Source organism: Ambystoma mexicanum, chromosome 10 (genome assembly GCF_040938575.1).
Source record: "Ambystoma mexicanum isolate Mex_15411 chromosome 10, UKY_AmexF1_1, whole genome shotgun sequence".
Lineage (NCBI taxonomy): Eukaryota > Metazoa > Chordata > Amphibia > Caudata > Ambystomatidae > Ambystoma > Ambystoma mexicanum.
In genome coordinates, this window is record NC_090932.1 from 295,378,553 (window position 1) to 295,400,569 (window position 22,017).

The following is a 22,017-nucleotide window of genomic DNA, read 5'->3' on the forward strand; positions in this document are numbered from 1 at the left end:
GTGTGAGGCCTATCTTTCACGCAACCTGGTGCAAACAAAAAGTGATTGTGACTGCTTTAATACTGCGCCTCGCAAATTGCATCAAGGGGACCCCATTTCACGAAAGTGCAAACGTTCCCGTTGCCCTCTGTGCAATTAACAAATTACCCCTTTGGGGGTGGGGGGGAGACGGCATATGTGTTTTTTAATGTTATTCTTTTTTGGGGGGCAAACCCAGTTGGAAGCAATGTAGTGAAGAAAGTAACAGGGAGTTCATTCAATAGTAGAGATATGGGGATGTCGGCTCTGTGGGTGACCAGAAGAGGTATGCTTAGGTTGCCCTCTGTGGGTTAAAGGGCTTTTTTACTGTCGAATAACTAATGTCATGTTAGTAAACTGTGAAATAGTGCCAGGCACCAGGGGCGTTGCTAGGGGGGGGCTAAGGGGGCTATAGCCCCTGATCTTTTGGTTGTAGCCCCGGATAGAATCTCAGGAGCTACAGCCAAAAGACTAGCTAGCCCCCAGTCTCAACAGTTCCGACATCACCTTAGCCCCGGGTCTTTTCCAGACCTAGCAACTCCCCTGCCAGGTACTGAGGGAGCGAGTAACAGAGACTTAATTCCCTCTTGGAATCTCATCTTCAACCAACCCTATTGGCTGGCACTTCTTTGCCTGGTGTGCAATTTCATCTTTTCCCTTCATTACCCGTGCATCCCAGCTCTACCTCTGCACAATGTCCACCTCCTCGCCCGACACTTACCTCGCCACATTTTCCTGCACCATACTGTCCTCTACTGTCTCTGTTCTCTGCATACAGAACCCTGTTGCCATAGACATTGATGAGGGACTTCCTCCATTTCTGTGGTGGCCATCTTGCCTGAAGATTTTGTGTTTGTGAAAATATGCGTCGGGCACTCTGTGTGACCCACATTTCCACTCAGAAAAGGCCCTTAGCACACCCGAAATCCTGCCCACTGTATTAATAGCAATAAAGCCCCCTTCATTAGGCTGCACCGGTAATTATCTGGCTATTCATTGTGCCTATAGACCCTCAACCTCAGTGCTGATGGCACCAGTATTTATTAATACTATATGGGTGGAAACTGTATAGCTAATATATTATCATTCATAGGTAAGATGTCATTCTAGACGCCAAGTCCTGGTGTGTCCTGCTCTGGCAGAAGAAAGAAGGCAGAAGAAGGGCCTACGCAGGAGCCAAACCAACGAACAGTATATATACCTTGCAGACTTGGGGGAGTTTTTGGAGGAAGCATCATTTGTACCGCTGAGGGTAAAGGGGAAACGTTGTTATAGGGTAGCTTACGCCGATGATCTTTTCTTTACAGACAAGACACTATAACTATGGGCCCCGGGGCATTACCTCAGTCGGTAATGCCCCCACCGCTCGGGTCATATTGCTTTATTATACCGGAAGCAAACACGTATGCATTAATGGGACGGCAGATAGAGAGTTCGCAGGGAGAGCTCCTCTGTTCCTTTAAAGAGAATTGTCTACACAATATGAGGTGACTTTTGAGGTCTTGTTGACTAATCCGCTTCAGGTGAAAAGGAAAACCCTGGACCGAGACTGGTGTTTAGAGGAACAAGTTTAAGTCTTATAAACAACTAAGCGTTGAGTACAAAAAATAGGGGTATCCCTTATGAACTTCTTGAAACAATCTCTGGAGAGTCGCAACAGAGAAACCTTTATGAGAATTTGGTTCAATTTGATTCAAACTGGAGACATTTTATTCACTAGAGGACAATGGGCAATTGCAACATGTCTTTTTTGCGGAAAATCACTTGAAACACTAAAACACCTGATGATTTTATGTCCAGTGCTGCAGGAAACTTGGTAGGAATCTATCAGTTGATTTGTGTACGAAATTGTCTCTTTAAATAGTGATAACTTTTGGCTTTGCACACTTCCATGAATCTGGCCCTTACAGTGAAACAAAAAATGGACGTCTTCAATGATATTATTAGTATCATCATGATTGGTTGGCTGTTTATTATTGGATGGATTGGGAATGGGGATGGTATCAGTGCCCTGAGCGTACAGCGCACCCATTGGTGTGCATATATCCTTGTGCCTTATGGTCTTAGATGTTGCTACACGTTTAAGTGTTCGCTTGTTACCATTGCTTTGTCCTGCCGTTGCATCCGGGCGCGTGCCGGGTGGTTGCTCAGCAGCCTGAGCCTGCTGTGATGCAAAAGTCACATGACAGCATAATTTTCTTTTCTTTTTTGCCATTACTGGGGGCAGTCCACTTAGAAGGCTCCGTAGTGTTATAGCCTATACTAAGGTCCGGATTATCGTCATTTACAATGGTAAGGCTTGATATGCTCGGCGCATCCTCAGCCTTGCCATCATCAATGATAACTACATCGACAACATACCCATCAGTTACAATACCCGGCCTCACTACAGGTCAGGCATTGTCCGTGTTAGCATCCCAAGGTACAGCAATATTGGTCCCACTGTTGACATCCACAGGTGTAACAACATTATCATTAATATGGCTAGCAAGTACAGGTGGTGCCGAAATACTCTCTATGATTAAGTCCTGGTGACAATCTACAATAGTTAATGGCTGTACAGCAGGGGAGGTAGCTATCATTTGAGAAAGAATTACTGAACGGCCATTAATGGTACTGGTCATTATATCACATTTTGCCATCATTTCCTTTAGATATGCCACGCATTCTAAATATTGAGTACAGGAGGAATCTGATGCTATTGACTCTAAGTGGCCACTGACAATAGTTTTAGATACATCAGATGGCGCCAAGTCTTCAATCACAGTCCCAGGGTTCTTGGCAAGCGGAGTAGGCGAGGCTGTCAACCCACGTGATTAAGCTGGATAGTCAGCGGAGGCAAGCGGAGTAGGCGAGGCCGTCAACCCACGTGATGAAGCTGGATCGTCAGCGGAGGCAAGCGGAGTAGGCGAGGCTGTCAACCTACGTGATGAAGCTGGATCGTTAGCGGAGGCAAGCGGAGTAGGCGAGGTTGTCAACCCACGTGATGAAGCTGGATCGTCAGCGGAGGCAAGCGGAGTAGGCGAGGCTGTCAACCCACGTGATGAAGCTGGATCGTCAGCGGAGGCAAGCGGAGTAGGCGAGGCTGTCAACCCACGTGATGAAGCTGGATCGTCAGCGGAGGCAAGCGGAGTAGGCGAGGCTGTCAACCTACATGATGAAGCTGGATCGTCAGCGGAGGCAAGCGGAGTAGGCGAGGCTGTCAACCCACGTGATGAAGCTGGATCGTCAGCAGAGGCAAGCGGAGTAGGCGAGGCTGTCAACCGTCGTGATGAAGCTGGATCGTCAGTGGAGGCAAGCAGAGTAGGCGAGGCTGTCAACCCACGTGATGAAGCTGAATCGTCAGCGGAGGCAAGCGGAGTAGGCGAGGCTGTCAACCTACATGATGAAGCTGGATCGTCAGCAGAGGCAAGCGGAGTAGGCGATGCTGTCAACCCACGTGATGAAGATGGATCGTCAGCGGAGGCAAGCGGAGTAGGCGAGGCTGTCAACCTACATGATGAAGCTGGATCATCAGCAGAGTAAGCGAGGCTGTCACGTCGGAGGCAAGCGGAGTAGGTGAGGCTGTCAACCCACGTGATGAAGCTGGATCGTCAGCGGAGGCAAGCGGAGTAGGCGAGGCTGTCAACCTACATGATGAAGCTGGATCGTCAGCGGAGGCAAGAGGAGTAGGCGAGACTGTCAACCCACGTGATGAAGCTGGATCGTCAGCAGAGGCAAGCGGAGTAGGCGAGGCTGTCAACCCACGTGATGAAACTGGATCGTCAGCAAAGGCAAGCGGAGTAGGCGAGGCTGTCAACCAACGTGATGAAGCTGGATCGTCAGCAGAGGCAAGCTGAGTAGGCGAGTCTGTCAACCTACATGATGAAGCTGGATCGTCAGCGGAGGCAAGCGGAGTAGGCGAGGCTGTCACGTCGGAGGCAAGCGGAGTAGGTGAGGCTGTCAACCCATGTGATGAAGCTGGATCGTCAGCATCATATGTAGTTTCGCGAAGTGCTATCAGTGCTCCAGATAAGATTTGGAAGTGAGAGTATTTTACTCCCTATTTTTTGAAGTTGGGAGTAAAATGATTTTTTAGGGAGTACAAATGTAAGTCCAATTCCCAATGGGAGTATTTTTATAAGTGGATAAAAATAGGTTTTAACTGGGAAACAGAAATGTTTTTGTGATAATTATGTCTTTGGTCCAAGTTATTCATCCACATTCAAAGATACATGTTTACTTCTTCCGATAAGGCAGTAATAGTAGTAGTATCTTTCTGTAATACTTCATGCACTACTGGTCCAAACACATCCATGGATCTGTATGGGTGAAAGCAGGGGCACAAGGTTCTACGTGACTGTTTTCTATTTTTTGTTGGGAGTATTTTTGCTCCCTATTTAATTTTGTGCAGTATTTGCTTTTTTTAGAGAGTAAAAGTGGCTGATACACCCCTTATCTGTAGGGCTGGGTCCTACAAAGAGTCGGCTGGTCGTCCGTAAAAGCAATAACAGATGCAGCAGCCAGAACTTGAGAGTCTGTTAAGACGTCTTTAGGTATTGGCGATAACAAATTGTTAATCTATTCAACCATTTTGGAGCCGTGACTATGCTGAGAAGGTGATAGCTGAGAGTCAATAGACAACGGTAGGTCAGCTTTGCTGTTTGAGGGTGGAGGAAAGAATCTAGTGATTTTAGGTGGCACTATATTACCCACAACAGCAGGCTCTTTAATATTTTAGGTGAAGGAGTTTTAGGTTTTCGGAGCTCATAATTATGCTTAGGGCTATGCATGGCCTTAGGGGTGGACGAACCAATCTCCATACTCTGTTTGCTGTTTGCCCAAGTCTGCAACCCGAGGAGGATTCCATAGCAAGAGTAGAGCCACTCGTCAGATAGCCAGACAGCTGGATGATGACCTGACAGCGACGCGCTTTGACAGCTCTGTGCGCGACATGTGAGTCGCTGGTGTGATGCTTCAGTGTCTCAAAGGGCCAATAGGAACCTGCAGTCACCACCAATAATTGTGGTAAATGGAGTACAGAAGCAGTGATGAAACAACGAAAAACACAGGTAAGCAGTCAGCCGATCATCAAACAAAGCACGCACATTTTCAACTTCTTTGATGTTTTAAAGGATCTGAAGCGGCTCAAAGGGCCAACAGGACTCTGCAGCCACCACCAAGGATTGTGGTAAATGGAGCCGAGAACAGAAGCAGAAATGAAAAGCCGAAAACACAGGTAAGCAGTCAGCCGATCATCAAACATTTCCTTGGTGGCCAGGGGCGGAAAGATCGCCAGGTCCAGAACACAAAGCTCCAGTCGAGCAGGTAAGTGGGGAGCGAGAGGTAGGATCTCTTTTCGTGTGTGGGGTGCAGATGTGGGGAGGCAGTAAGCAGAGGCTCCCAGTTGCCTGCCCACAATCAAGATGAAGGGCCTGGGGTGGCTGGAAAGAGCGGGCTGTACACAGTGGATTCTCGCTTGTTCTTCCAGGTACCTCATTTGCTGAATGGAAGTTGTCCTGCATTCCAGGTCAGCTGAACAGTTGAATGCGCTGCTCTGACATCACTCAGCGAGCATTCCGCTTAAGACCTGTACACACATCAGGCGATAGTCCCTTTCATGGTGGGCCCTGCCACAGGGGAAATCCTGGTGCCTTTGGTAAATGCCCAAACACAGTGACCCGAACCACCTGAGAAAGGAATCTGCAAAGGAGAAAATCCCCCTCTAGTAAAAAAGAGGTGTGACCGGACAACCAGAGCAGGGGAAGAGCAGCAGCGGTGTAGCCATGATTTCGTTTCGAGGTGGGCCCATGAAATATAAGGTAGGGGTGCCCATAAACTAACGGATATATTTATTTCATCAGAGCGTTTTCTCTTGCGTGCTGCATGAACCAAGCCAAACTCTGAGCTTTTGTAGTCTATGGTTTACTTTGAACTAAAAGTTAAAAGAGACAATTCACCATATTCCCTCATTGCACCAGAATAATAAGTAACGCAAGAGCCCAAATCGTCTCCTCTGAGTCTCCAAGACGCACAATGAGGGTCCTGGTAGCACAAGCACCTGCTCGCTGTTATTTTGACATAGAGTTTGCCGTGTGTGATGTGACAAAAAAATGGAGGGGTCAAAATATGAACCGTTTTTGAATGTCCACCAAACAGATAGGAAAATAAACTAAGCATTTTATAAGGAAATGGGCTTCGCTTTGTGAATAGTTTGCTGGCTGGGAAGGTTAGAGTGGTAACTAAGACTGTGTGAGGACTTTGAGGCGTTGAGGGCTTTGAGGGGCTTTGCGGCCAGATGCACCTACTGCAGGGCACACCCCTCACACATTTACATTTACTTGGAAGTCTTGTTGCATGCAGTTGGGGCCAGATCTAGAATGGCCTGCCACCCACGTGGCCTCCCAAACACGTTGCTGACAAAACCACTTCCGGCCACCTGGTGCAAGCATTAAACCGTCCTGCCTCACAGCGCATGCCAGTAGCTTCGCAGCATTTTAAATAATGCATGTCACTGTCACTAAACTAAATGATATAGGTTTTCTCTACCCGTGAAGATGGAAATAAGAGACAGTCCTGCCAGAATGCTAACACATATGCATGCGGGCCACACAAAGGTCTCCTGGGATTTACACCTATGAACCCATGTAATTGCAAACAGGCATGTTTTTTTTTCCTATTGCACAACAGCAATCTGCATGAAAAGTGACGGCTTAATATGACAATTCTAAACCCTGCTTAAACTAGCAATGTGGAAAAACAACTGTCCACTTTTCTCACCTAACATCCCTACTCGATGCACACTTTTGTTTCTACAAAAATATGGTAAAACAGTGGTCTCAAATCCTATTCTAGAATACCAGGCATTAACATAGTTGCCAACATGACCCATTCCAATCTGTAGGTGCTTATCCAGTCCTGTTTTATTCTTTGCATTTTGGGACTTGTAGTGTGCGTTTTATAATGGGTAAATGTGCATTACAAGGGCCAGAATGAAAAGTCAAAAAACAGGACTGGATAAGCACCCACAGATTGGAATGGGTCATGCTGGCAACTATGCATTAATAGTGAATTATGCGTTGTATTCTTACAAACACGATAAATACAGGATTGCAAACACCAAAGTGTAATATGATGCATGCCTAAAAGCTAGAACTGGTTTATTACTTCATACCTGACATGGTACATCTTGAATTTTCTGCAAACTACCCTAAGGGTGGTAGTACCTGGAGACATAAATACACCCCATCAAAACCTGTGTGATTTACGGGTGCTCGTAGTCATTGTTTTGACGCATGCACGTACCTTTGTGCTATCCACAATGTGCATAAAGGTTTTAAAAGCGCTTTCACATGATTCTCAGATACAGACTCCTCTTTAGGACTGACCTATTAATATTCAGTTATTACTGGACTTTATTAGTATTTGTTTCTTACAGAAGAGTCTTTTGGCAGATGCTCTCATTGCTTTCTTTTATACCAGACTGCTCCATGTGTGAAAGAGCACTTACTATGGATGAGCATCCCTCTGTGCACTCCTGCAATGTAGAACAGACATCTAACTCCCTGATGTCAGAGAAGGGAGCTACTCACCAGCAAGAGGGGTGTGTTTAATCCCCTGCTCGGGCTAATCTTGCAGAAATAGGCGGGATCATAATTATGAACCGAGCTGTAGAGAGGACCCTGGAGCTGATGGGGATTTGGAGGTTTATGTTTTTCCTGCACCGACTGATGTTCCTTGTGAAAGTATGGTGGCCCCTTTTCAGTGCATCAAAGTATCTGCACACTGTGAACAGTATATCTCACGAAGACAAGAATCTGCCACCCTCACACCACACTCCTTCCCTGCATATAATGGTGCAGCTGTGGCCCTAGAGAACAGATGTCGAGGCACTGAAGATGGAGGCAGTAGTAGGGGAACACTGAAGCTGAGCAGAGGCCTCGAGGAAATAATGACCTAGGACTAAAAAAGCAGATGTGGAAGCCAAAGGAAATCTAAAATAATGAGCAGGCTAAAACCAAAGGTGCATGTTAGAGAAGAGGTGAGAGCACGGGGAACCTCTGGGTACCGCCCTGAACTAGACCAAATCGAAATGTTACATTAAGGAGCCAGTTGCAGATATCGGACTGATCACAGACCGGGGGAGAAGAGGACATCTGAGGCACCCTGTCTCTCAAGAAGTACTATGCAGTGCACCATACCAAGAAAATGTCTAGGCATCACGCCTCACCATACAAACCACTCAGGAAAACGTACCTTGCCTTGATAAAGACCCCTGTGTGGTTGAAACACGCGTCGGCACCCATAGTAACAATAAAGACCCATTGGCATAACACTAGAGCAGGAGTGCTCTTTATTCACCAATTATGACTGAGCATTTCTAATTAACAACAGCAATTCTGACAAACCGTAAATCGCAGCACCAATTTTGTGGGTTTTCAACAAAAACTCTCTAAAACCAAAGGTACATCCAACACAAAATCTGAAAATGCATAAAAGACGCCCTCCTGCAGACCAGACAGGTTTGCTGTGGGAAGCCAAGAATAGCAGAGAGAGAAGGAGAGAGCAAAGGTCCATAAGGTGAAAGAGTAAATGTAAAGCTGATCATAAGGCAAAGGTATGGTTCTAGTCTGTAGGTCTGTGTACCTCCCCAAGGGGAAAACTGGCTGCACCGGTGAACACTATCAAGAGTCTTGTGACCATATGCTCCAGAAAATGATGGGCCCTTAAACAGATTGTGCATTACTTCCATCATCCACGCCTTCGTCCCAAATCCTCAGATTCAGATCTTGTTGTGCTGTTGCTAACAATCGAGACATGTGAAATGTAAGGATTGTTAGAAAGATTGTATTCTGCATTGGCTGCAGATATGTTGCAGAAGCAACATCCACCAACTTAAGACGGACAGCTTTGGATCCACTGTTCAAGCACTGGTCCTATACCACCTGGATGGGGCAACGCACTCCTCGAAGACCTATGGCGGATATGCTACGGAAGGAGTCTGAGAATTTTACTGCATGAGTAATTCATGCAGCAACCATTCTAAGCTCTCTAGAACTTTTTCATGTGCTATTACCTGATGCAATAAAACAAATCCCAAAGAAGAAAGGAAGGAAGTGGAAAACAGGTACCGGGAGATTCAACAAGAGGAAATCGGGACGACTCTCTTCTCCTACACGTCCGTATCAGGTTATCAATTCCTGATATGATCATGAGTCCAGGGAAAATACCTGGAAGAAATGACGAACCCAAATTTGAGGAGTCTATTCATGAAAGGATGTCCAATCCAACTAAATATTGGAGATTGATGTTGGACAAAAGACAGCTGCTCTGCTAGATCTAGACTATGTAATTGTCAACTTCAGCAGGTGGTCAACCATTCACATTTTCAGCTGATGTACTGGCACTATTGGAAGCTGAGAGAAAACTATCTGAAGCCACTAATAAGATCAGTGGGCTGCGTATAGCAGACCAGGTGGATTTCTTTCTGCTACAAGGAGAAGCCCTTTCGATACTTGACATAGTGATGCATTTTTTTTTAAATGACACATACAATTGATACATGATGGAACAGACATTATTGTTATTATTATTATTATTGTTATTATTATTATTATTATTAGGATATTTATTGAGCACAGACTTAGCTTCAGGAAGCAAGAAGCCCCTTACCATTACAGGGGGAAGAATCTGCTGGAGGAAGCAGAACAACAAGGGAGTGGGGAGCTAACAACTGGGGAGGGCCTGGGCGGGCAATTTGGCAGCAAGGGATTTACATGCAAACAGGTGAGAAAACAGTTGGGGAGCAGATCACCCAGTGAAATGTAAGTTGTGGAGTGGAGGGTGTGTGGAACTAGGGGATAGGGAGGAGCCATTCCTTGAAGAGCTCCTTCCTGAACTGTAGAAGTGACAGGACAAGTCTGATGTCGATTGGGAGTAGGTTTTAGAGTCTTGGGCGTAGACAGAGAAGATCCTTCTTCTGTTTTTTACCTTCCTGCACCGGTGGAGTTCAAGTCTACACATGTCCTTGCTCTAATGGAGGATCGCAGGTCTCCGGAAATGCTGAGCTTCTCAGGGAGGTAGCCTGGGAACTACTTCAGCGTGACATTCTTGTAGATGATACAGCAGGATTTGAAATGATACAGGCTTGCAGCAAAGCCAGTGCATTTCGATGAGGGGCGGAGTGATGTGGTTAAATTTGCATAGTCCTTTGATTCATCATGCTGCAGCATGCAGGACACATCTCAGGGGTGCCAGGGTGGTCGCGAGAAGTCCTTTCAAAAAGGCACTGCCATCATCTGAGTAGGAGAGGACCAAGGCTTGAACAACAGATCAGCTTCTGGGATGAAGGGCTTGAATTTCTGCAGGAGAGAAAGTTGGCACCGAGTCATTTGTGTCTTCCTTGCTAGGTGCGCTTTGAAGGTAAGGTGTCTATACATGTTGTTGAACCCAAGGGACTTGACAGAGATGGCCAGATGGGGTGTGAAGCCCTCGAGGATCATAGCAGAGAGCCAGGACTTGGTGTCAGGGTGTTCGCTGTTTTTGATCAGCAGTAGGAATGCAGTCTTGGAAGTGTTGAGCTTCAGGTAAGCACTGTACATCAACGACTGGGTTATTGTGAGAAATACCGCAAGCCTGTGGATATCTTCAATGTAGGATATCTTAAGGTAGAACTGTGAGCATCTGTGTATTGGTGGAAGTGGATGTTGCATGGAGTGAAGAGGGTTCTGAGTGGTTCCATGTAAAGTTTGAAGATCACAGGGGAGAGGATAGATCCTTGCAGGGCTCCACAGGTGAAGGATGGAGCTGGCGATCTGAAGATATACATTTCACAAACTGGTGGTGATTAGCAAGGTACAATTTGAACCAGCTGAGGGCAGTCTCGCTGATCCCCATGCAGCAAAGTAGATGTTTGGTGAGTGCTTGGTTGTCTACGTGTTGGATGCTGCTTAGAGATCACAGAGAGCCAGGAGGCAGGGATGGCCTACATTGAGGATTGTAAGGGCATCAGTGATCACCTTGATGGTAGCCGTCTCTGTGTTGCATCTGGTTTTGATGCATAATTGGTAGTACTGAAGGAGGTTGTTGGCTTGGATGTGTTGGAGGAGTTGCATGGCTACTTCTTTCTCAAGGATCTTACCTAGGAAGAGAAGATGGGTGATGAGGCAGTAGTTGCTGAGTTTGTCAGGGCCCTTTGTTGGTTCCTTGAGAATCCAGAGGATGTGTCCAGTCTTGAGGGTTGAGAAGAGGTGCATTGAGTTAGGGAGCTGTTGATGATTGAGACATGGAAGGAAATTAACTGGACAATGATATTTTAACTTCTGTTATATCTGTGAACAAAGTCTTCTTTTTGTGAAATTTTCCATATTTTATTATCGGTAGAGCACGGGGCAAATTTTATTTGATTCATAGGAAAATCCAGTTTGTATTTAAAATATCCCAAAAAATCGAAATAATCTTCATTGAAATGAATTTATGCAAATTATGCTTGTGGAAATTTGTTGTACAATTCCTAAAAAGCTGGCCAGATTTGACCATTCAGCCGGTCATCCAAGCCAATCCTAATGAAAAAGAAAATACAAATCAAAACAATTTGTGTCAAGGACCACCATTAGCAAATGAGGATGAACTGAATAAGGCAGGGCATTGTGAAGCAGCAAAGTCGCTTGCAGGGCAACCAAGAGTTTGTTCAGTGGGCAGGTGCTTATGAAAGGTCAATATGATTTGCAAATAGTAGGTTAGGTGCAGTGGTCGAAGTGTACGAAAAGAAGTAGTGGAACTATGTTATGTTCTGGCCTGACCCAGCTCCCTACAATCCCTGCCCCACGCGCTATCCAAAAGCCTAGACGCACCTGCTATTTAAGGTAATGCTCAGAGCAGTGTCCTGAAGTGCAAGTTTCAACTTCTTCATAAACTTTGATTTTTAAACTAAGCCATTCCAGAACGGTTTCTTTGTAAAATAAAAGTCTAGGATCAGTAACACTTTTGTTAAAAAAAAGTAGAGGAGCACCGCTCCCAACAGCTCCCCCCCACTTTGACCACTGGTTAGGTACCACACACAGATGACACGTGATTGGAGCATCAACCACACTGTTTTTTCTGATGCACCTGACACAGAAAATCTCGCAACTTCCCTTTAAGTCCATCCATCACTGGTGCTATGCCCCATGTTTGTACCAACAAAACAACTGTAGGTGGGTATTCAATGGGATTGCCTCGCAATCCTTAGTTGGCTGCATCCCTGGAAAAGAGCGGATGCTCAGCGCAGCACCTTTAAGTGTCCACATGCCATTTGCTAGCATTCCACATGGACAGCAATGCTTTGAAAATGAACAACTACAATAAAAAAAACGTCAGACAGTCCTTGCATGCTCATCAACTTCTTACCTTGAAAATCGGTGATGTGGCCGACGATCATGAACTTAAGTTCAAAGTTCAGCGACTGCACACTCTGCACCAGCTCCCGCCGCACAGCTACCTGGTAGTTCTCCTCCATTTTCCTGGTGCAGCAGGTGGGCGCCCGCAGCTGGCATATCTGCAGCTCTGAGTCTGTTGAAGATAAAGAAAGCAACACACGCAGAGGTTAATGTGTGCAGAAGACTCGAGGACTCTTCAAAGCACTTGATTGCCAGCTGGGAATTCAGGACTATAGGTAATTCAACAGCTGGCTGTGGGTCATTGATAACTGATAACTCATGGACTGTTAACTGCAAATAACAGTTAAAGGTTCACAGTACCAACATGCTAACTGTTTATTCGACGGATACTAAGTATGGTTACTTGTTAATTGTTTATTCATTTGGAATTAAAAATGAACACTTACATGAGCTGGTAACTCTTTTTTTGAATTAACAGTTGAAATTGAATTGTAATTGTTGACTAGTAGTATGTAGTATACTAACTGTATGACTAAGTACGCTGCCTTGACTTGTACCTGCAACAGCGCCTCAATACCCCGAGGTTGTTTGTGCGCTTTACAAATTAAATAAACAAATAAAGTTGTTAACGTTTGACTGCAAATAAAAGTTAACCGCTCATTTAAACACTATTAACTGTTATGTTAGGAACAGATAGATGACTGCACTTAGGATCTGCTTTCGAGGGCAGTTTGGAAGTGGTGTACATTTACAAGTCTGTCGTTAGGCGGACTTGCATCTGTTTTGTAACATACCTATTTTGGCGAACTTCAAAAATTAATTGAAATTGCTTCATCGCCCATTTCGGTAGTCACGACCATGTTTCTTACTGGTGTGGTCTAGGTGATTACTGCGCATTGGAAATGCCAAATGGCAAAATGGTGATTTCCTTTTCATTTTAGCAATTGTATGTGGGGGGAGTCCCCCGCAGTGCCCCACCATACTCCCCTCACCTAATGTATTACCATTACCCACCCCCCACATTTAATTGCTCCAGAATTCCCATTACAGACCTCTGCATTTTCACATTTGTTATTTTCCCATGCGCAGTAATGGGGTGATACCCGTGACCCACGGGTGCATACAAAATCTGCCGCTGAGAGCACCTTAACTGAAAATATAAGATTCAGGCCCTTCATTGCAGTTTAATTATGTATGTTTTTATTGGTGATTGGTCAGACATCAGCTGTGAAAACAGTCTCCTTGTGGCACCCCAAGGGGAACGGCTATAGGGGTGGGGGCAACTAATGATAGAAGCCTTGGGACATTAGGTAAGTGCATCAGGTAAGTGCAGAGAAAAAAGAGGTAGGGGAGAGAAAACAAGGAAGACACAAAGACAAGACCTAAGTGAGAGTCAATGGTGGTCAGTCATAATTTCGAGAAAAAAAAAATCGAAAGACAATAATGTCGAAACAATAATATCGATATTTTTTTATTATATGTTTATTTTGGGGTCCGGGAATAAAAAAAAATGCGTAAAAATAAATGGGTAAAAAAAAAACAATTAAAAAGGGGGGTTTGGGGGGAACCCCCCATTTCGAATAAAAAACGTAATAAAAAAAATGTTTATTTTCGGAATTATCACTATAAACCAGAGTCAATATATTACATACTGTACAACAAATGAACAAAGGGAATATCCGGCAAGGATTCAGTGCAAGGCAGAAAGACAAGCCAAAAGCAAGCAGGCGCAAGTCCGTGTCGACAAGGGTGACCGGACAAAGGACCATACCGAGGGAAGACAAGTGCAGGGCATATAAACAGGACACAGGGAAAGGGCCACGGTCTTAACTGGACACATGCAAAGAGGACACATGGTAGTGAGTACCCACAGGGAGCCAGGACGGATCCAGGTGCAGTACTAAATGGCATAAGCATTTCTGAAGATGAGAGTATTGATTTCCTTCCGGAAGCATAAGTAGGTTTCTCTCAATCTGAAATTCAGGTTCTCACAACAACAGTGCTTAGAGTTTTGCCACCAACCCTCTTCCTCTCATGCAGCCCGACAGCTAAGGCGTTGGGAGAGAAAGACCTAAACACTCTGGAAGAACAGTAATTGGTCACCTTGTGCTGGAGTTAGCCAGGGCCCTTGCAGCAGAAGGCCCTGTGGATCAGACGGAGTGCTTTAATGTAGAGTCTAGTCTAGCCTTGGACAGCAGACAATGGAGAGATTTAAGTACAGGTGTCACATGGTCTCTTGACCTAGCTCCTAGGATAAGCCTAGCTGTATTGTTTTGAATCCCATGCAACAGACTGAGAAGGACCTTAGGGAGGATGATTTATATATATACTGCTGCATTGATCACTTTTCTAGGGAACCAAGGCCCTAGTATCTTTCAGCTTACGGGAAAAGATAATGTGAGAGAGAGTACGGTAAAACAAGTGGAGCTGGAAGTGAGACTTCTGGCATCACTTTTGCATTTGAGGCGTGAAAGAGAGCGATCCATCAGAGATAAACCCCAGTTCCTGGCTGATGAGTCCAAGGTAAGAGTAGGGCCCATCGAAACAGGCACGGAGGGTGACAGAGAAGTAGGGATACATTTCTTGCAGTATTGAGGCACAGGTCTCTGGTTAATCTCTTGTTCGGGACGTGGAAGAGACAGGATGATATTGAGGAGGAAACAAGAGAGGAGGTCCCTTCCAACTTCAAAGTGAAGTTGGTATCATCAGCAGAGATTTGGAAGGTGCACTAAAAGGCAGCAATGGGTACAGACATTGGCTGTAGATACGAGTTGAAGAGCGAGGGGGAGACGATGAAGCCTTGGGGGACTCTACAGCTAAATGCTTTGGGCTCAGAGAGGAACGAGCCAGAACTGACTTGATGCCTTCTGTCCAGGAGTAAGAAGGCGATACACCCAAGAGTACTGCCATAGATACAAAGGATTTTCCCGAAGAGTCGAAGGCAGTGGATAGCTCCAGCAAGAGGAGGATGGCAGGGCAGTTGCTGTCAAAGGGCTGGAGAGGATAACATTGCCTAATGAGGAGAAGACACTCACTTTCTCTGGAGGGCTGTAGCGTCGATTTGTGGTCATGGAGCAAATTAAGTACTGAAGGTGTGCAGTTTCTATCTGCTGCAGAATTTTACAAATGACGGGGTATTGTGATTGGGTGATAGAAGGTGAGTATCCCAAGGTCATCAGATGATTATTTGAGCAGAGTCAGTATGTGGAACCTTTTAAATTGAGGAAAAACACCAGGATGGAGGGAGCTGTGGCATAATGTGGTTAGAGCGGGGGCCAAGGATCAATATTGTCTTTGATAGTATTGGCAGGACACGGGAAAACCTCTCCCAACAATGCTTTCATCATCCTTCCCATTTGTTCGTTATTTCTCCACAGGTGACCTACCCGTTTGAAGACTGGCAATGAGCTATAATGACTTGCTGTGATGACATGAGCGCACCGAGCAGAAAGGCGGGCAATATTGAACTGGATCAATTAAAGTTTATTAGCAAGGAAGGATGAAAAGTTGACAGCCAAAACCTCGCTGGTAATAGACATAAAGGAGCAAAGGGTGAGTACACTTGTTTACAGATCCTCAATATTGTTTACAGAGACTCAATACTTCAGCTAACCTGTTAGGGGCTGTATTAAAAGACTCGCATAGGACAACCTTTTTCTTGTGTTTGATGGTATAATAATGACCTCTGAAGTGGCACAGGAATGCGAGCTAGTCCTTCCTGAGCTTGTTTGTATCACATCACCATAGAGGGTCTGTTTCCCCTCCCAAAGAGTGCAAAATCAGTATTGCGGCAGCTGTTGCGTTTCTGGGTCGATCCTTTCTAGTCTTGAAAATAGGAGCCAAGTTACTAGGGGTGGACTGGGAACCAAAAGAGGCCCTGGAAATCATTTTCAAAGTGGCCCCATATTACACATTTCCAGCAAACCCAACCCTTTCCCTATGAGCAAATTTGGAAATACCATACAAAAAGAGGCCCAGGGTGCAGAGGCCAACCAGGAAATCTCCAGAGTCCTTTACGGACAGTCCACCCCTGCAAGGTACCTTGCATGTTGGTGAGCTCAGAGTATAACTTGGAGGGAAAGATGTCTGGGACAATAGAGGATGAATTAAGGCCTGAGCATCCAGATAAAAGGGGGATATCAAATGCCTCAGAGAAGACCCTTTACTATTAGTGTATTGATTGAGCACAGACCTGGATTCGGTTAGATGCAGAGCACTTTTCAGGCAATAAGGGAAAGCACACAGTGGGGGAAGCCTATCAGAAGGGACGGAGGAGCTAAGAATGGAGGTGGGTGGTAGGCAGAACAACGGAGCAGCAACAGATTTCAAGCAACCTGGGAAGGAAACAGGGTGAGCAGACCGCCCTGTCTCAGGATAGGTGATGTGCGGCAGGCCCTGGAACCTGGGATTAAAGAGGAGCTATTCCCTGAAGAGGATGGGCTTGAGATCACTCGTATAAAAGCAAGGAGGCAGGTGTGGTGTTGACGGTCCGAAGGTTCCAGAGTGTGGGAACATTGACAGATAAGGCCCTTCCTCTAGTTCTTTTCTTCCTGCGCCACTGGAGTTCAAGTATGTACATGTCCTGGCTCTACATTTGACTTAGATAAAGGAACTCAACACAAAAGAGGGGGCCAGCGACTGGCCCTCGCAGGGTTTTCCAAGCAATTATTAAGCAGGAAGTGGTTTGATCAAGGGAGGGTGGAAGTGTAGATACTTGACAGCGATTAGCCAGTAATTAGAAAGACAGTAAGACTTTCTCCACCCACTTGGGTGGGACCAGGGTGTCAGGGCCTGTTGACGGGGCCTCACAAGAGCTCAGAAAGAGTGCAGGTGACCTATCATGGACCTCCAACCTATTGTTAAAGTCCCCATCAAATGAGGACCTGGTTTGGGACACATTGGAAGCCACAATGCAGTCAGGCCATTCTATAGAGAGGAAGGGAGACATCGCCATGGAGCCTATAGCTGGTTATAATAGTGAGGCTGATGTTGGAATCGGGAAGCATTTGCATGTTAGGCTCTCAAAGGAGACAATTCCAATTGTGTCAATCTTGGTGGTGGCAGTGTAAGCAGGATGATAAGAACCACACCCCCACCAGTCCTAATTGGTCTATGGTTCACAAAAAAATTGAAAACCACCTGAGAGAAAAACAAACTGTACTGCAGACTTGGTCACAACTGATGGCCACTGCTGAGGCAACAAGGATAGGGGATGTCTTGTGGTGCGCAGAGGTGGAGGCCTCAATCCTTGAAATGACGCTAATGCGTCGTAGGCCACGAGACATTTGGGCCCGTTCCGAAACTACCTTTTCACACAGGCAGAGAAGTCGCCAGTCCACGAGGGGATACCCTAAACAGGGTCCGACCTGTAGGTTATCAATGTGTTGTGTTATGCTAACTAATATTTTGCTGTACTGTGCTCGGAATAAAGTGTTATAAATAAAGTTTAAAGAAAATAAATCTAAGAGCAAGGTGTCTGAGTTCATGAAGGGAATAAAATACCAATTTTCTATTAGGCCAGGAAACTCAATTGTCTTGATACACAAGAAAGTCATTGATGTTGTAGACTGATTAATGGCAGATCTCTCATTTAGAAGAGTGCTGACATCAAAATAGCTCTAGTTCTTGGACTCTAGACTCTGTACTCTGTACTCTAGAACATTCTTCAAGAACTAGAGCTATTTTGTCCTCTAGAATCTAGAGGACAAACGAGGTAGGTGTGAAAGAAGAGCAGATAACAGGGGCAGGGCACTGGAGAATTCACAGGGCAGCACCAAGGGACATTTTCGGGGAACAGAGGGGAACCTGGTCATGGCGGCTGTGTAGGCAGAATCACTCATCTCATCCACTGAAAGCACAAGGCTTGTGGAGGGGTAGGGAGAAAGAGTCAAAGCTTTGTGTGGTGGTCCTAGGCCATGATTGTTCCATTTTTGTAGATAATAATGACAGGTTTCATGCAAGGGATTCAATTCAAGCAGAACATCCCATTGGGTACGCCACTGACCGCAGCAGAACCTGTGGTGATAAGCTTTGAAAGCATGTAAGATTTCCAGAAGCACCAGTCATAAGTGTCCACAACTGGTAGCCAAGGGTTACATTTCAAATTGTCCTTTTTCAATGTGTTCATGGCAATCCTTGTGTTCTAATCTCGTGGGTAGAGAATAATGAAGCAATTTGAAAGGATAGGCGAGGAAGATAGAGGCATGATGGATGGCAGAGTGTGCAGCCCTGCAGCCAGGGGTGGACTGGGAACCAAAAGAGGCCCTGGAAATAATTTTCAAAGTGATCCCATATTACATATTTTCAGCAAGCCCAACCCTTTTCCTATGGGAAAATGTGGAAATAAAACTCAAAAGATGCCCAGGGTGCAGGGGCCTACCGGGGAAATCTCCAGAGTTCCCTATAGGTCAGTCCAGCCCTGCCTGCAGGCACAGGTAAGCTTGAAATGCAGGAGAGCAAGCAGTGAGATGCATACACCCCAGGCTTGCTGAATAGCTCAAGGCAATCAATTGGGTGAAATACCAAGCAGCAGTGATACATTTATTTAATTCTTTATTTAACCCAAAGGTTTTTAAAAGATTTTGTGTTACATTCATTCATTTGCTAACTCCTCAGTCTAATTGACTACTTTTCCTTATCTGACGTTGAGAGGATTGAGTCCAAAATTTTCGCTGTCGCTGTGACCCAAGTTGTGCGACCACCTCCAATTCACGGATAAATCACAGAACAAGCCCGTATCAGGCCGCGAAGATGGAGAGGCAGAGCAACGGCAGAGTGGGGCAGCGAGCAATGCTGCTAGCTACAGAACAGCCATTGTGGTTACAGAATTGGGGCAAGACAGCACAAGCGCAACATATCTTTTCCCATCACTGTACTGCATAGTCAGCAGCCGGTATGGCAGAGAGGCCCTCTGCTGGGAGAGAATCAGTATGAGAAAATTACACCTAGGGCACAAACCTAGGCACCAAGGTGCTGTGATGAGGCAGTCCTTCTTAGGGCAGTGCCGGTCACCTTGAGTTGCCAGGAGCTCCAATTGGGTAACCCCAAAGCCACATCTCCCAGCACGAAACACCTTGTCAATTTAGACCAATAAACTCAAGAGAAGTTCCCTCTAGCCAGAGCCACTTTCTCAGCACTGGGAAAAGGGAAATCACAGCAACAACACTAACAATAGGTGTGTTACTTTGTTTCCTCCAGCAATGTAGCCGAGGAAAATAAAGAGAAAACCCAGTGTGAGAAGCGGGATAACAATATATCGATCCCTTTTTTCGTTTCCCTGACAAGAACAAATGAGTATTTCTCACATAAAAGGAAAAAGTACCAAGAATTATTCTCCCACAATGGCCAATGTCGGAACACATGGCAAAGCAGATTAAAGTCAAACAAATAACACTTTTTATATGTAGGAAAAAGCACACACTGGTTTATTTTTTTATTTTCTATTGTAAAACTACAGTTTTATACATATTTTATGTCAAAACTTTTGTTACAGTTTTCAGTTTTTGTCCATCACTCTTCATGTCCTTGTTCCTGTTTTTGCCTATGGTTGCGCTTTGCCAACTCTCTAGTTCATTTTCGAGATTCCTAATTTAGCAGCATATCCATATAATCTATTACTGCGCAGACTAGTTGTATATTTTCACCTGATAACAGGTTTTTCCACCATCTTTCGATGTCATTGTTCAATGGAGTGAACTTTACCAAATGTATTTTACACTGAGAGATTGTTCCTGTACACTCTGTAATTAGATGTTTACTGGTTTCGATCCCGTTGTTACAAAATCTACAGAAACTATCCTTTATTGTTGTGTCTTTTTGTCTCCATAATGTTTCTTTTGTTCTTAATACATTTAATTTCAATCTCAAAAACTGCATACGGTGGTGCTTTGAAGGGCATCATGTCAAAAATCGCGCTGGCGTATTTAGTTTGTTTTCACTTGACCCTAGACTTGCCAATGATTTAAATGTGTCTCGTGTTCCTTTATTAATAATCCAGAACCATCGTTCGAACTTTTTTTTTCGCAATTTGTGGTGTGTTTTGCAGTTCTGATTCTTTGATGTCAGCTGTTGCCAGGATTTCCATTAGTTTGGAGTTCCATTCAGTTAGTAAATTCATTTGAGTTCCACTTTTCTTCTTGAAGATCTCATATGCTGGAATTGGAGGATTTAGGTTCACACACTACAAGGAAAGCGGAACGCAGCACGAGAGGTTGACGAGAACTAGCATACCATCCAGCCCAGTTTGTAATCCTAAATAGTGGCTGTCCCTTATATTACTTTAGGCCAGCCTCATAGGAGGCCATTTTACCAAAAGCACATGGTTATATCATGGAACAGCACAACTAATGCAAAGGACACAGGTGCAGACTATTTTCCTGAAACCCACACAAGAGAGTCAAAGGGTACCATCTGGGTAGTAAGTGAGGTAGGATAAAAGGATGAAGTCGTCAGGTATACAGAGAATGCAGAAGAGATTACTTGGGAACAGAGTGAGAATGCTACCAGCTGGGATACAAATCCAGGGGTACCATCTTGGAAGTAGGTGATAGAGGGGGAACAGGCATATTGTGAATAGAGAAAGAAGGGTATCAGCTTGCAGAGTGAGACAATGGGTACCACTCTGGAAGCAAGAGAGGATGTGAAACAGAAGGAACTAGAGGGAAATTAAGAGATTGTCCATGAACATGTAGAGATGGGTACCGCCTCAGAGAGTGAAGTAAGGGGTAGAGGCTGGAAAGTAAGCAATAGACTGAGAGAGGGTTTGAGGGGGCCCCAGAGGGCAAGGAAAGTAAGTAGGAGGTAGAAGAAGAAAGAGCAAGGTTGAATCAAGAGAATTCAGAATAGGAAAAGATGACTAGAGAAAGGTATAGAGAGGGACAGAGAGAGAGAGAGAGAGAGAGAGAGGGAGAGAGAGAGAGAGATACAACAGACATAGGGAAATAATTGTGCATAGTAAAAGACACAGAGAAATATCAGGAGAGAAAATTAATTCATGAAAAGTAAAGGAAAAGATAGAAGAGAGAGAAGCAAGAGAAAAACCTAATGATTGAAATCGAGCTCAATCATCAGAGGACTTGAGAAAGTGACAGGTCCAAGAACAGAAAGGGTTCCAGTGGACCCCCGATGGTCCAGGGGAGACTATGAAGTGGGAGGAGCTTGAGATGATGATGGTACACCAAGGAGGAAAGAAAAGAAAGGAAAGGAAAGGAAAGGAAAGGAAAGGAAAGGAAAGGAAAGGAAAGGAAAGGAAAGGAAAGGAAAGGAAAGGAAAGGAAAGGAAAGGAAAGGAAAGGAAAGGTAGAAGCCACACTTCTCAAATCCCACCTGGGCCAGTAAGACCTCCTGGGCAATGAAATCCTGAATGATAATCTTGAGAGTAACTGGGGAGACACAGTTCTGGCAGACCACTAAGGTACCAGTGACTGTCTGCCAGAAAGCTATGGGAACACATCAGGAGGGTACCCGTGGCACCAGGAGTGGGCCAGTGGAGCAAAGCACCCCACTTGCAGGTGCAAGAGGTGGAAGGAAAACAGCCTCCTTAAGGGAGACTTGTAAGATATTTTTGTTTGATTACTAGAAAATTGTTATTTTGAATTCAGGATTTTTCACTGTCATGGATTTTGGGAATCTTTTGTGGGTCGAA

At 45.1% G+C, this 22,017-nt stretch overlaps 1 protein-coding gene across 2 annotated transcripts in view; it reads right to left on the minus strand.

The window, feature by feature from the left end:
• LOC138491371 (glypican-5-like) overlaps positions 1–22,017 on the minus strand; it is a 1,558,016-nt gene that overhangs the window by 1,202,039 nt on the left and 333,960 nt on the right. For both annotated transcript variants that reach the window (XM_069617865.1, XM_069617864.1), the window contains exon 2: positions 12,385–12,546. In XM_069617865.1, the coding sequence (XP_069473966.1) occupies positions 12,385–12,546 (162 nt within the window). The remainder of the gene's footprint in view (positions 1–12,384; positions 12,547–22,017) is intronic.